The sequence below is a fragment of the Pituophis catenifer genome, unplaced genomic scaffold (genome assembly GCF_029215685.1).
Source record: "Pituophis catenifer annectens isolate HBS135680 unplaced genomic scaffold, rPitCat1.0.hap2 SCAF_6, whole genome shotgun sequence".
Classification (NCBI taxonomy): domain Eukaryota; kingdom Metazoa; phylum Chordata; class Lepidosauria; order Squamata; family Colubridae; genus Pituophis; species Pituophis catenifer.
The window spans coordinates 9,646,621-9,662,488 of record NW_027256886.1 but is presented as its reverse complement, the minus strand read 5'-3'; the positions used below and the strand labels follow the sequence as shown (position 1 = coordinate 9,662,488).

The window sequence follows — 15,868 nt, the reverse complement described above, 5'->3', positions numbered from 1 at the left end:
GATTATCTGCAGAAAGAAATTTGTTTTGAGCTTGGTGAGTTTTCTTAGAGAGTCAGAAGAGGGCTGCATTCAAATAATTATGAATTGACCTTACATTCAGCTAACTTTGCACATTAGTGCAAAGTGTAGTTCTCTTCTCTTCCAGGGACTATCTTATATATCAGAAAGTCAAGAGAACCCAACTGTTTTTCTATCGTACAGTGATGAAGATGCTTCTAGGTTAGGCCTATTATATTTCTGCATTGTCCGGGACTGAAGTTTTATTCCTGGGGAAACACAATTGCTTTTATTTCAGATTCAGTCATAAAAATCATGACGTTAACTGACCTCTTTCTCTCTGCCTAAATGTTTTACTCTGAATATGACAACAACGGAGGTACTTCCTGTATCCAATACTTGGCAGCCAAGAGTGAATTTATATTGAATAATCGTTCTTAAAATGCTTCTGGGGTCTGCGGGACTAGCAGCCAATGGTAAAGGATGGTCTTCATTGCAGTGTGGGGAAAATTGGAGGGCTGCCCTTTCCTTCCCTGTTCTAGAAGGCAGCAAAGATTGATATGAGACATCCCAGAAGAAGCGTTGCAGTTCTCACAAAATAGGAACTAGCCTGATCCTTGTTAGTTTCCATGAGACCCTTAATGCCATTTTATTTCAGTGAGGCTGGCTAAAAAAAAGGAGAAGCTGGATGACCATGTGACTATATCAGGGTTGGGCTTCAAAAATGTTAGCAAGGGGTTCTCTGCCCCTTCTCTGCAAGGGGTGGGCGTGGCTGTGGTGGGCGTGGCCTAGTCAGCCTCCTGCACCACAGTGGGAGGGCATTTTTGCCCCCCCCCGGGCTCCGGAGGCTTTTCTTGAGCCTCCAGTAGGGCAAAAATGGCCTCCCCAGGCTCCGGAAGCCCTCTGGAGGCCGGAAACGGGCCTGTTTCTGCCCTTCTCGAACTTCCAATAGGCCCATTTTTCACCCTCCGCATGCACCCTGCACTTACCTGCATCCAAAACAGGCCACGTGGGGACTCTGAGGGGTGGGGTTGAGTGGGCGGGGCCAGCCAGGAGTGGGATTTGGGGGTTTTCCAAACTGCACAGAATCTTAGCTAGATGTTCTCCTGAACCCCTACGAACCCCCAGCAACCCACCCCTGGACTTAATATGTATTGTTGACTATCATTGGTCTTGTTGCTTATGCCACCATGTCATATTATGGCCTGTCTTCTTTGTAGCATCACCATTGACTGAGGTATTTTTTGCAAATACTGTTTAAGAAATAAAAGAGAAGGAGGAAGAGATGGACCACAATCAGTGGTGGATTCAAATTTTTTTACTACCGGTTCTGTGGGCGTGGCTTGGTGGGCATGGCAGGGGAAGGATACTGTAAAATCCCCATTCCCTCCCCACTCCAGAGGAAGGTTACTGCAAAATCCCCATTTCCTCCTGATCAGCTGGGACTCGGGAGGCAGAGAATAGATGGGGGCGGGGCCAGTCAGAAGTGGTATTTACCGGTTCTCCGAACTACTCAAATTTTCCGCTACCGGTTCTCCAGAACTGGTCAGAACCTGCTGAATACCACTTCTGACCACAATCATGTTTCCCTGATTCAGTTCCTGTCAAGCTTCAGAGATTAAAATTCTTGACTAAGAAGGAACTTGAGTGTCCTCTCAAAAGAACTGTAGTGTTATGTATGCTTTGCTAACGCCTTTTCTAGGAACACAACCCAGAATCTTCTCTTTGCATGAAAATCAATTCTCAGCATCTTTTAAGAAGAGTGGAAAAATACGGAATGGGTGGAGTTGAGGCAAATTTGAAAAGGGGATGAAGGGCTGTAGAAGGCTTCAGGAGAAAAACTAACCAACTGAATAACCAGGCAGCCTGCAGAGCACTGGTGGCGCAGTGGTTAGAATGCGGTATTGCAGGCTAACACTGCATTCGCCAGGCGTTTGATCTTGACTGGCGCAAGATTGACTCAGCCTTCCACCCTTCCGAAGTCGGTAAAATGAGGACCCAGATTGTTGGGGGGCAATATGCTGACTCTGTAAGCCGCTTAGAGAGGGCTGTAAAGCACTGTGAAGCGGTATATAAATCTAAGTGCTATTGCTATAAATGTGTCAGACTTCGATGCTATCTCAAAATAAATGAACTTCCAAACTGCCAATCTTTAAGGAAATCTTCTCTTTATTCGAGCACAGCAACCGGATCATGACTCGATGCGGACAAGACTGACCTTTTGCCCCCCCAATCCCTCCCTTTCCAATCCCCAATTATCTGCTTCTTCCAAGTCACTCTCCTGACTTCTTGTCTCGTCATTTCACAGGAATGTCCCCCCCACTTCATTTCCACGGAGACCGAGCTTCAAAGGGATTTAGTAGGCAAAAGTCCAGGGCTTATCTTCCTTTCTATGTCAGCAGTGAGACGCTGATGAAACGATTACATCTGCTATATAACAATAGCACTTAGACTTACATATCGCTTCACAGTGCTTTACAGCCCTCTCTTAAGCAGTTTACAGAGTCAGCACATTTGCCCCCCAACAATCTGGGTCCTCATTTTACCGACTTCGGAAGGATGGAAGGCTGAGTCAACCTTCAGCCAGTGAGAATCGAACTCCTGGAGTGAGCAGTGAATTAGCCCTGCAGTACTGCATTCTAACCACTGCGCCACCATGGCTCTTATTTATCATCTCTTGAGACCTGAAGGACCCATGATTGACATCATTGAAGGAAATAATTAGAAATGTTTCGTCCTTCTTTTTTTGTTTTGCTTTAGGATTGGTGGTCAGCTTAGAAAGCCAAACAACTGTATTAAGCCAGGCCGCCAAAGTCCAGGGAATGGGGCCTGCTAGCCAAGCCATTCAACTGCCCTCTTGTAGCTGGGCCTGGCTAGAGATGAATTCTTGAACTGTTGGCTGAAAGGTTTTCCTGCTCCAATACAGACCTCTCTCTTTCCTGACCTTGTCAATGAGGGGAATTGTTTGAACTGATTGTCTGCTTTTATTATTTTCTCTCTTTTTTTCCATCCCTGAGGTATGGCTAATGTTTCTTATAGCTTCCTACTCTGGACTTGCTTGTTGTATTTGTCTGCCTTCTTCTACCTGTTTGCTGACCTGGAATTGGACTTTCCCTGCGAATCTCGTCTAGCTCTAACAATGTGCTCTTGTTCCTGTGAATCACTTGCTTTTTCATTGCTGATTTCTAGATCTACTTCGTCGAGTGTAATGGCTCTTGTCTATTATTTCTATTTTATATCTCCTTTGTTTCTTACTCTATTTTTTTTGCTAATAACCCTTATTTAAGGCTGAGAGTGAGCTGCAATTTTAAATTCTGTTAGGATACATTCAAGAGTCTAGGAGTGAAGAAGAAAATAAACTTTCTCTTGGTAAACAGGTGAATAAAATGTTTAAGGTTTTACTGAACCGCCAGTAACTGTTCAGATGTAACCCTGTACCTTCTTAATCGAATAGGCCCTATTCCTTCAACAAAGGATTTTCAAGTATTTAAGAGTCATTATATTCCTCATGTTGCCATAAGAACTTGAAGGTGACATTTAATCTAAGCTAACCAGAGAATAAACTATAACAGTGTTTCTCAACCTTGGCTACTTAATGAAGGGTGGACTTCAACTCCCAGAATTCCTCAGACAGCATGGCTGACAGGAATTCTAGGAGTTGAAGTCCACCCATCTTCAAATAGCCATGGTTGAGAAACTAGAAGACCTCAATCCCGGTGATGACCCAGTAGTGGCTACATAGACTTTTTGGCTACCTTGTCTTCAAATGAATAACATAAACATCTTCTTGCAAGACAGGTTTATTTGTTACACTTACATGGATGTGAAAACTTCACATGTAGGAATTTCTAGATGGCTTTCTTCCATGAACAGAATTCGATTATTATAGCACCAGCATGGCTGCTAGATCAATGTGTCTTCAGCCTGTGGCATGTGGGAGATACTCCAGCCACTATGTATGGATGCAGGAAGCATTAATCCATTTATCCTTCCCCTTTCTGTGGTATGCGGGCAAGGACCATCATGCAGTCCTTGAAGCTGGTCTTCAGGATTTCTCCATCCTGAAGGACCACAGATAGCTCCCAGGAGGAGTGATGGAGACTTTCGAGAGCCAATCCTAAGGTAGATGGTTCTGCATTAGACTAATAGTCAAACCAGCTGTTTCCTACAATCCATATCATTCAAAAACCAAAGCTGGCAAGTACTTATAGCTGCAGACTAGAAGTTCTAACTAGTTCAAGAACACATTCACAAGGAAATCCAGATGCATTTATTCAGCCACAGTCTTAATAATTGCAGAACATATGCCAAGAGTATCCACAGTATATGTAAAAAAAAAAAAGTCAAAATGGCAGCCACTGTGGCGCAATTGAAGCCCCTCCCACTTATGTGCGTTATATATCCTGCGGACACCTCCAATATATGCATTTTCATTTTCCCACTTAGCTTCTCAGCAGTTCATCTAAACCATAATATAAATCACCCGTAGCTCAACAATTCTGTTGAGATTCCCAAATGCTTGCGTTAAGTGGAATTTTTTTTGTTAATTGTTGCCTTTATCGTTCTTTTTCACTTTCTACACATTACTGTTAGCTGAACTGTAAAAGAGAGCAGGATTTCACTGCTCTATAGTTGGGGCTTTGGTTACTGCTTGTCTTTTTTTGTTGTTGTTGTTGTTCTGTGTGTTTTGTTTTTCTCCCTCACCCCCTTTGCTTTATTTTATACACATGTATACCTATAATCTCATCAGAGCGTTCTCTGAAAGCTCGAAATTCCCAAATGTTTTGGTGACGGAATTGCAGTAATGTGTGTTGTGGCTTGGGCCCCTCGCAGGAGTGTATCTCGCAGTCAGCTGTGAAAACCAAGTTTGAGCAGCACACTATCAGAGCTAAACAGATCCTTGAGACTGTGAAAAACATTATGGACAACGTAAATGTGGCAGCAGCCCATCAAAGGTAGGCCTCTCCTGTTGCGTTTGCCTTGTTGCTCAAAACTGGACAAAGCCACCAGGTTGCACTGACCTTTTCTCCCCCGTTAGTAAGAGGTGAGTAGAGCAGATGAGGAAAGCAGGATTTGAGACTTTGCCGGTGACACCGGATTGGCCCGTTGCTGAGTTCCTATAGTCCCATGGTAAACACGAAACGGTCTCCAAGTCATGTTTATTGTTGTTAATATTATTTCTGTACCACCCTTTCTTCATTCAAGAGCCATGGTGGCACAGTGGTTAGAGTGCAGTACTGCAGGCTACTTCTGCAGACTGCCTACTGCCAAATTGCAGGCAGGCAGCAATTTGGCAGTTCGAATCTCACCAGGCTCAAGGTTGACTCAGCCTTCCATCCTTCCGAGGTCGGTAAAATAAGGACCCAGATTCTTGGGGGACAATATGCTGAGCCTGTAAACCAGGGGGTGAAATCTACTTACCTTCCTTACCAGTTCGGAAGTGCGTGCGCACATCACATCCACGCGCAGACCTTCTGCACATGCGCAAAACCTGCGTATGCGCAGAAGGTAAAGAACATATTATTCCTGCTTAAAACCAGGAAGTAACGACACCCAGGCGGTTGGGCGGAGCTTTGCTCTGCCATCACTACCGGATCGCCGAACCACCTACCACAATCGCTACCGGATCACCTGATCTGGTCCGAACCGGGAGCATTTCACCCCTGCTGTAAACCGCTTAGAGAGGGCTGTCAAGCACTGGGAAGTGGTGTATAAGTCTTAAATGCTATTGCTATTGAGGAGCTCAAGTTGTTTGCAGGTATGATAATTTAAAAATCCTTAAAATGGGTTGCCAGTTAGGCATAGTGGTTAAGGTACCAGGTTGAAAACTGTAAGACTGTGACTTGTAGTCCTGCCTTGGGCAGCTGGGTGACCTTGGGCCAGTCACTGAGAGAACTCAATCCTAGGAAAGAGGCAATGGCAAACCCTTTCTGAAAAACATTGCTAAGAAAGCTGCAGGGAATAGTCCAGACAGTTGCCAGGAGTCAAAGCTGATATAGGCACTAAATATATACAGTAAATATTATATAGGGTAGAATCATTGAGTTGGAAGCTAAGCCTGTATGTCAACTAGTCCAACCCTCAATCTTCAACAATAAACACATTTTAAAGGGGGGAAAAGTATTTTTCCCCTTTTTACGACCCTGCACTGTAATCCCTTAATTTGTGGTAGACTTGGGGCGACTCAGTGGAGCTGAGCATTTATTGGCCGGATGCCCTTCCTGACACCTATGTGGAGTTCACAGCAGATATTTTTTCTTTGTGCCCTGAGAGAGAGACACCTGCCAGGTATCTAGGATTGAACTCTTAACCTTCTGAGTGGGAGGCGAGTGTCTTCACCACTAGGCCAACCATGCCACTTACAGTCCTAGTAAGCAGTAAAAAGTGCAAATAATTAAAGCGAGGTTCCTTTTAGAAAAAGGCAGGCTAGCTCTGGAAACAGCTGAGTGAAGAATCATGGCTGGAGAATCCAGACACATGTGCCTTGCAAAAGAATTCTGTGCTTGCTTTGTCTCTTCCCATGGTTCTCCCTTCCATACTCCACCTCCAGGTTCTGCCTTCCAAATTAATTAATTAATGGCTGGCTTCTTTTCCCTCCCAGACAGGGAGTGATCTACAGCAGGGGCGTCAAACTCAAGGCCCATGGGGCTGGATCCGGCCCGGGGGGTGCTTAGATCTGGCCCATGGGGCCGCCCTGGAAACAACAAAGGACCAGCCCGTGGTGCCTCTGCCAGCAAAACCAGAACTCGGGCAGGCTGCATGCAGCTCTCCCAGTCTCCATTTTTGGTCACGACGGCCTCCTGTAGCCCTCTGCCAGCAAAAATGGAGCTCGGGGGGAAGGGGGGTGGCTCCGTTTTTGCTAGCAGACGGCAGCAGGAGGCCGTCGCAGCCGAAAACAGAGCACGGGAGCCTGTTTTCACTGGCAGAGCGCTCGGGCCGCCACAGTCGCCCCCACACGAGTGATGCCAACCTGCCACACCCACCCTGGCCATGCCCACACAACCCTGATGTGGCCCTCAATGAAATTGAGTTTGACACCCCTGATCTACAGTATGATCATCAAAAGGTATATGTGACCCAGTGGTGAAATCCAATTTTTTTTATTACCAGTTCTGTGGGCGTGGCTTGGTGGGCGTGGCTGGGGAAGGATACTGCAAAATCCCCATTCCCTCCCCACTCTGGGGCCAGCCAGAAGTGGTATTTGCCAGTTCTCTGAACTGCTCAGAATTTCCGCTACCGGTTCTCCAGAACCTGCTGGATTTCACCTCTGATGTGACCCTTTAATATCAGCGTTAAGCACATTGCTCAAAGGACCAGGATTAAAACCAGAGGAGAAAAACAGTGTTAAAAGTGGTTTGAGCTGCAAATTGAATTGGTCTCCTTGCTCTTCATTTTGCCTGGAATCTACCTAGTAGAGTTAGTAGCCCCACTGTTACTCTGAGTTTATGTCCACCAGAGGCTGATGGCTGCTTTTCCCCTGCCTTAAGAGTGCATTCGATAGAAGAAGAAGAAGACCAGAAGGACAGGTTGGAATTTGTACGAAACCAGCTCAACCTTTTAACAGGCGAGGTTAAGAAGAAAATTAAAGATGTTACAGAAGAAGTTGCCAACAAGGTAAATAGCCACATCCTGGATCCCTACCTTCATCCACAGCACTCGGTTTTTCACACATCCTCCCACAGTAGTAACCATGGTTATTGCCATAACTAGTTCATTTGTCAGGTCCTTACTGAGCTTTTAGCAATGTCGGTACTTGCTTCACCACTACAAAATTATTATAGTCTTAAGTAGTGGAAATCTCTTAAGTAATTAGAGGTAGGCTGCTATCTTACACATCAAATCTTTCCTCCCTCCCTTTTATTTTGGAAGTGATTCTTGGCCTACCCTGCAGGGCTCTAAAGAGGATGTCAGGTTGTATTGGAAAGATGTCACTCGTTTCTCCTGACCTTACTCAGGCACACGTGTCATGTTTTCTAGGTGTCTTCTGCCATGACTGATGAAATCTGTCGGCTTTCCGTTTTGGTAGATCAGTTTAACTCTGATTTCCATCCATCTCCACAAGTTTTGAAACTTTATAAAAACGTAAGTTCTCTCCATTGGCTTTCCATTCCTTGGCTAGGATTGATTTCTATGGATTGGTTTTGAGGGGGGGGGTGTATGTTACTGGCATATCAACTACTTGAGAATCATATGTACCAATTCCTGTGATGTTAATACGTAGTGTCCAGAACTGGTCAAAGTTACATAAACTTGCCTTGTGATGTTTTAGCAAAAGGAGGAATACATTTGGGTTCATGGGTAAAGCTCCTGATTTTCCTTTCGCCAGGAACTCAGCAAACACCTAGAGGAAGGATTGGGAAGGAATCTGGCAGACCGGTGCTCCAGCGAAGTCAACAGCTCTATGCATCAATCCCAGCAAGAAATTATTGGTAAAGAAGAATGAATAAATACTGCCCTTTGACTTCTCCCCTCACGCTGCATATTTGGGTGGCTGTATAAGGAATTCGTTTCAAGAGCCAACTCTTGCCTTCCGTTTTTGCATTTGGTGATTCTTAAGTAGGTCTTAAGAAAACACACAAAGAACAGTTACAGGAATTGGGTATGTCTAGTCTAATGAAAAGAAGGACCAAAGGTGACATGATAGCAGTGTTCCAATATCCCACAAAGACAAAGGGGTCAAGTTATTTTCCAAAGCATCAAAAAGCAGGACAAGAAACAATGGATGGAAACTAACCAAAGGAGAGAAGCAAGCTAGAACTAAGGAGAAATTTCCTAAGGGATGAGAGCAATCAACCAAAGGAGCAGCTTGCCTTCAGAGGTTGTGGGTGGTCCATCAAAAAGAGACTGGATAACCATTTATCTGAAATAGTATAGGGCTAGGTTCTCCTGTTTGAGGAGGGGGTTGGATTAGAACAGGGGTCGGCAACCTTAAACATTCAAAGAGCCACAAAGGTCCTAACCAGAAGCGCCCCATTCAATTCTGGAGCCGACCGGAAGTCCAGTTCCCCCACCATAGAGACTCCTAGTGCAGTGTCCTTTTTCCTCTGCTGACTGGAAGTCCTGTTCCTCCACCATAGAGTTTCCTCCTAGCACGGTGTCCTTTTTCCTCTACTTGTCCTAACCGAAAGGCCTATCAATTGTGGAGCCGACCAGCGACAGGGAGCCACAGCAGAGGGATGAAAGAGCCACATGCGGCTCCAGAGCCACAGGTTGCTGACCCCTGGATTAGAAGATTTACAAGGTCCCTTCCAACTCTATTATTCTATATTCTAAATAATCCCATCCTTATAGTTCATGTCTTTGGGTCTGGCTTTCTGGGGAGGCAGGCATGCCTGTCTCCCTATTTCTAGAAATTAGTTCAACGTGGTTTTTTTCACTCAATGCTTTTTATTTTTTTTCCTCTAGAAAATCTGCAGTCCCTCTTGCCTTCAGAGGTCCAGGACAAGCTCCATTTGCTGATTCCGTGCCGGCAATTTGACCTGAGCTACGATTTGAACTGCCACACCCTTTGCTCAGATTTTCAAGAAGATATCACGTTTCGCTTCTCCCTGGGCTGGACGGCTCTTGTTAGTCGCTTCCTAGGATCTCACCACGCCCATCGAGTCCTGCTCACCATGGCCGAACCGGCTCTTGCAGTGAGTGTTTCAGATGGTTTCGTTCTAGCACTCGTGTGTCCAGATGGTCTTCCTGTATGCAAATGGCAGAGTAGATTTGAATATTGGAGATCGTTCAGACCAGTCACGGCTCATGATTGTGAACAGCTCCCAGAAACAGTGATGGGGAACCTTCTTGTTCCTAAGTGCCACTGGTTGTGCTTGTGTTCTGACCTAGGCTCCCTTAAAAAGCAGGAAGCAGAGTCTTGGTCTCCGCAAAACCTCTTTTATTTACACGACTGTGAATTCCTTTCATTCACAGTCAGCAAGGCCTGTCCAAACAGTTTTTCAAAGGAATATTTATCAACACAGACCTTATCTCGCTTGGAAGGCTGCCAGGTTAACTAGTTTCCAAACGCAGTACAAGGCAAAACTTGGCACAGAGTCTCTCAGAGTCACGGAACGAACAAATTGTTTCCTGCAAAAGCCCACTCCCCGTTCACTCCTCTTTTGTTTCCTATGGGAGGGGCCAATCACCTCCGAGGTGTGGCTTTATTCCCAAGTCAACCCCTGCTTTCTGAGTTGTTCTTGTCGTCTGGCAGCTCTGCACATGCGCACACTGGGAACAGGCTCCAGCTGTTCCTCTGCCTCACTGTTGTCTAGCTTTCTCTCTGCCTCCGACGCAGAGCCCTCATCCGAGCTTTCCTCAGGCCACAGGACTGGCCCATGTTCCTCCCCCACCTCCTCACTGTCCGACTCTACTGCCAGCTCTGCTGGCTGCCGGCAGGCCACAACAGCTTGCCTGTTCAGATGGATGCCTCTGATGAAATAGCAGGATATCATTTTGCATAGAGAGCGAGACTCTTCCCCAAAGTTGTTGTTGCACTGTGTGTCTTCAGACGTACCCTTGGTAGCATTTGGTTGGCTCATGAATGCATGAATGGAGAGCTCTTATGAATAACCCAGCTGTCTCCAATTTCCCTCCCCTGAGCAGACTTACTGCAAATCTTATTATTATTTAAAACGTTCATATAGCTACCCATCTTTCAATCAACTCTGGGCAACTCTCAGTCAAAAATTAGAAAAGATATAAAATCAAATTGCTGGCGGCCTGCAATTTGGCAGTTCGAATCTCACCAGGCTCAAGGTTGACTCAGCTTTCCATCCTTCCAAGGTGGGTTAAATAAGGATCCCAGATCGTTGGGGGAGATATGCTGACTCTGAGAAGGCTTTAAAGCACTGTGAAGCAGTATATAAGTCTTAAGTGCTATTGCTATTTTAAAGCAAATTCAATTTATTAAAACATTGAAAGCAGCAAAACCGGGCACCAATCTTTTTTTTTTTTAATTTGATTTATATGCCGCCCTTCTCCGGAGAGTCAGGGCGGCTTACAATGTGCTCAGCAATAGCCTTCATCCTTTTGTATATTTATACAAAGTCAGCTTATTGCCCCCACAAACCGAGTCCTCAATTTACCTACCTTAGAAAGGATGGAAGGCTGAGTCAACCTTGAGCCTTGGCGAGATTCGAACCTGCAGTAATTGCAGGCAGCTGGTCTTAATAACCAGCTTAATAACAGAGTGCCTTAGACCACTGTACTACCAAAGCTCTTCTAATGTGTAGTTATTCTCCCAAAGTTTGGGGAAAACATTGGGTCTTTAAAGCAGGGATCTCCAATCTTGGCAACTTTAAGACTTGTGGACTTCAACTCCCGCAAAGCTGGCTGAGGAATTGTGGGAGTTGAAGTCTACAAGTCTTAAAGTTGCGAGGATTGGAGACCCCTGCTTTAAAGCCTTGTGGAAGGCTAAAAGGTTCAAGGCCTGCTAAACATCAAGGGGTAGAGAAGGTTCCATGGGGCAGGGGCTGCCACAGAAAGGGCACCCCTCCCAGCTCCCATCGGATGATAATATTTAGGGGAAGGAGCATAGAAACGTGCCCACCCTATCTGACTTGGTAAGGTGGGTAGATGTCCTTAGGGAAAGACAGTCCTGCAGGTAGCCATTTAGGTCTTTAAAGGTCATGACCTACCCCTTGAATTGCACCCGCCAAGAAACGGGAAAGCAGTGCCACTCATGCAACAGAGGTGTTACACAGGCAAACCCAGAGGGCCCCTTTACTGTGCGCACTGCTACATTCTGGACCAGGTAAAGTTTCTGTGTGGCTTTCCAAGGGTAGTCCATTATGTAGAGAGCAATGCAGTAATCCAGAGAGGAGGTGATCCAGGCATGAGTGACCACAAGCAACAGGAGTTTGCATTCTTCTTCCCTAGATCCCTAGATCTCTTGCCTCCACTCCTTGCACTAGTGTTCCCAGTCTAACCCCGGAGAGTGCCTCGCAGGAGGAGCTCATGATTTCCTTGGTCACCGGTCTGGCATCATTGACATCTCGGACTTCCATGACAGTTATCATCCTTGGTGGTCTGGTGAGTACCATGACCATCTCTGCTTTAGTGGGCGGGGAAAAAAACATGTTGTGTCTTATATCAGCCCCTTCCGCTCAAACAGCTTCTCTTAACCCAGCTCTGCTGACCTTGTTCAAGATCTACTGATCTTTCCAGGTCTGAGCCCATCCCATCTTCTCCAAAAACATATTTCATGTAGCTTTTATTAGATGAATAGCAAGGTGAACTCTTAAGCTGTAGTGGCACAAAACTGTTTTGCTATATGCAAAATCACATTATATGGATACTATGGGAGTCGTATCTGTTTCATGTAGTTTGATTAAAAATGTGGTTAAAAATGCTATACAAGCCATCTCGTGTGTGTGTGTGTGTGTGTGTGTGTGTGTGTGTGTGCGCACACACACACACATATATATATATATGGTTTGTCGTGAATGCGACTGCTTGAGGGCTCCTGGATTGGACCTGAAAGGCAAAAGGGAACAGTATGCTCCCTCCCACATGTTGGGATAGACCAGGTGCCTTGATAGAGAAACACTTAATTTCTCCCCTGATGAAGCTGATGAAGGGAGGAGAACTTGTGGCTCAGAGGTTAATACAACTGCCTAACATGCACACACACATAGATAGATAGATGATAGATAGATAGATAGATAGATAGATAGATAGATAGATAGATAGATATAGAGATAGATAGAGATAGAGATAGAGATAGAGATAGAGATATAGATATACACACATACATATACAATATATTGTATATATCTGTATATGTATGTGTGTGTGTATGTATGTATACACACACACACACACATACACATATACACATGCACACAGATATAACAGGAAGAGGAAGTGCCTCACAGGAGCAGATAGAGGTAAGTCCTAGAGTGGCAGGAAGTGCATCACAGAACAGTGGAGATGAATGCTAGAGAGGAATAAAACTGCATATAAGGCAGACATAACACCTGTATCTCACCAAAAGGCTTCTTTTCTCCAGCCATGCTGTTGAGAGCAGACCCACCGCTCTCAATAGTTGAGACTTGGGCTTGCGAATTCCCCCTCCTTAATATCGGTAGATCTTTTTTTTAACCAAAGGCAGGAAGCTCCCAAGTTAAATATAGGCAGGCTACATGAAGCGAGCAGACTTCCCCCGTACCTAAAGAGAACTTCCATGCTTAAAAGATGCCCATGAAAAAGTGGAAAGTTTCTCTTGCAGTTACAAAAATTAAAGTAACAGGCCATTCACAACCTCTGTCTTCTTGCTGTGAGGTGCAGTTCCTCTTCCTCCAAACTGCCACTCACTCACTGCCTAACCCTTTTTTTTTTTAATATAGAAGTATCATAGCGAATGGTTTCTTCTTCCATTTGTGGTTCGCCTATAAAACACTGAAGTTATTTCGGTCTCAAAATTGTTCACAACACAAGATTGTGTGCAGAATTCAAAATTTCACGACAGTAATAACCTTAAAAGTAGCCATTCTTCTTTTTTTTTTTTTAAGAAAAGAAAATAGCAAACCTTCAAATTAAAAACAGGAAAAAAAAACTACCTTAACAAGCCAACATCTATCAAACTTGTGAAACATAACTTTGCATTTTTTTAAAAAAAAAAACCCAGAAACTGAAATATTAGTTTCTCCTTTCCCACCCAAGTCATGTTTTTCTAGCCAAGGTTCACATTTTCAGATTGGAATGGTTTTTGATCAAGCGGTTCTCTTCCAGGTTTGGAGAACTGTGGGCTGGAAGGTCATCTCTCTTTCGCTGAGTATGTACGGGGTGCTGTACCTCTACGAAAGGCTTACGTGGACAACCAAAGCCAAAGAGCGGGCCTTCAAGCAACAGTTTGTCAACTATGCTACAGAAAAACTTCAACAGATCATCAATCTCACCAGCGCCAACTGTAGCCATCAGGTGCAACAGTATGTCTGACCTGTTTTATAATTGGATAAACCCCCCCTCCCTCCCTCTGGTGGCCCTGCGGTATTATTATCCCTGGGCTGCTGATGGATTGGGCGTTGCCGTTTTCTCTCCTAGGGAGATGGCCACCACGTTTGCTCGCCTCTGCCAGCAGGTTGATATCACAGAAACCAAACTGGAGAAGGAGATTGAACGATTGTCTCAAAAAATTGCTCAGCTAGAAAAAATCCAGAAGACTTCAAAGCATCTACGGTGAGTGAGCCCAGGAGTCTCAGTGCCTTGGATGAAAGATCAGGAATATTTGAATAGCAGACAAAAAGCATATTCACTTACAGTTTCCAGGCTATCATCTATCTGTCTGTCTGTCTGTCTGTCTGTCTGTCTGTCTGTCTGTCTGTCTGTCTGTCTGTCTGTCTGTCTGTCTGTCTGTCTGTCTGTCTATCTATCTATCTATCTATCTATCTATCTATCTATCTATCTATCTATCTGTCTGTCTATCTGTCTATCTGTCTATCTATCTATCATCCATCTATATCTATCATCATCTATCATCCATCCATCCATCCACCTATCATCTATCTATCATCTAATCTATCGTCTATCATCCATCTATATCTACCATCCATCCATCCATCCATCCATTTCTATCATCTATCATCTATCTATCATCTAATCTATCCTCTATCATCCATCCATCCATCTAATCTATCACCTGGAAACTAAGTTAATGTGCTATTTGTCTACTGTAACAATGCTATCTATCTATCTATCATCCATCTATCATCTAATCTATCCTCTATCTATCATCCATCCATCCATCCATCTAATCTATCACCTGGAAACTGTAAATTAATGTGCTTTGTCTACTGTAACAATGCCATCTATCTATCTACCTACCTACCTACCTACCTACCTACCTATCTATCTATCTATCTATCTATCTATCTATCTATCTATCTATCTATCTATCTATCTATCAACTATATCTATCGAGGGAGAGGGGGGGATTTTTTTTATTGTTTTATCATTATTAGCAATATGGCATTGTTACAGTAACCAGGAGACCAGTGATATTGCAGAATAGTAGTTTGGCTTGCCAAGGTACCAGCCCTGTTATAGGACACACTTGCGTGCTTCCCATGGTACACCACAGGAGGACGAGCTGGCTTTGCTCCAGAGAGAAAGACGAATGGCTCTACCTACAGCATCACCCAAGGCCCCCTCCCTTCCTGGAGGTGCTTCACAAGCGGGCACTGCAACTGAGAAGGTTCAGAGCCCTTGACTGCCTGCACAGAGCACCAACTTATCTCCCTGCTGAAGTGGTACCTATCTATCTACTCGCACAGAACATGGTTTCGAACTACAAGTGGGCAGAAGCTGAGGCGAGTGACGAGTTCACCCTGCCATCTCCAGCATCATTAAGCCATTGAGCCACTGCACCTCTTACTTATGCAAATGAATGGGTATCTGTCTAATTTAGATTCATTTAGAGAGGTACTTTTAATTTTAATTTTTTTATTTCGAACACTGATTTACCAGTTTTCCTCAAACTGACTTGGGTATTGTTAATGTTTGAGGTCCCTGGAGGACTAATTATTTTCCTCCTTTTGTTTTGTAGGAAGAAAGCTGTTTGTCTTGAAGATGAATTTGACTGTTTTTCAAAGGATTTTCTCCAGAAAAAGAAGAGTGGAATTTAAAAGATTAGCACCGTTTCCCTCACAGGGATTTAGTCACATGAATTTTTCCTGCTGCTTTGACTCCTCGGTTCCTCCGTTGCCATCCGGCCGTTCTGATACTTAGGCTATGAATTGTGCCCAAGAACTCAGGAAGGAAGCAGTATTTACTATTGATTGAATCATTTTGCAACTTTTCATAAGATGAACTAATTTGTATCTACTGTAGTATATAAAAATTTATTTGGAAATGTAAAAAGTAAAGTATATAAAATAAAACAAAGAGA

At 44.4% G+C, this 15,868-nt stretch overlaps 1 protein-coding gene across 1 annotated transcript in view; it reads left to right on the top strand.

Moving 5' to 3' along the window:
• MFN1 (mitofusin 1) overlaps window positions 1–15,868 on the top strand; it is a 39,758-nt gene extending 23,890 nt beyond the window's left edge. Inside the window, exons 10-18 of the mRNA XM_070945320.1 lie at window positions 4,831–4,952; window positions 7,485–7,611; window positions 7,975–8,079; window positions 8,324–8,426; window positions 9,403–9,632; window positions 11,860–12,012; window positions 13,714–13,910; window positions 14,026–14,160; window positions 15,527–15,868. Coding sequence (XP_070801421.1) covers window positions 4,831–4,952; window positions 7,485–7,611; window positions 7,975–8,079; window positions 8,324–8,426; window positions 9,403–9,632; window positions 11,860–12,012; window positions 13,714–13,910; window positions 14,026–14,160; window positions 15,527–15,605 — 1,251 coding nt within the window. The 3' untranslated portion in view covers window positions 15,606–15,868. The remainder of the gene's footprint in view (window positions 1–4,830; window positions 4,953–7,484; window positions 7,612–7,974; window positions 8,080–8,323; window positions 8,427–9,402; window positions 9,633–11,859; window positions 12,013–13,713; window positions 13,911–14,025; window positions 14,161–15,526) is intronic.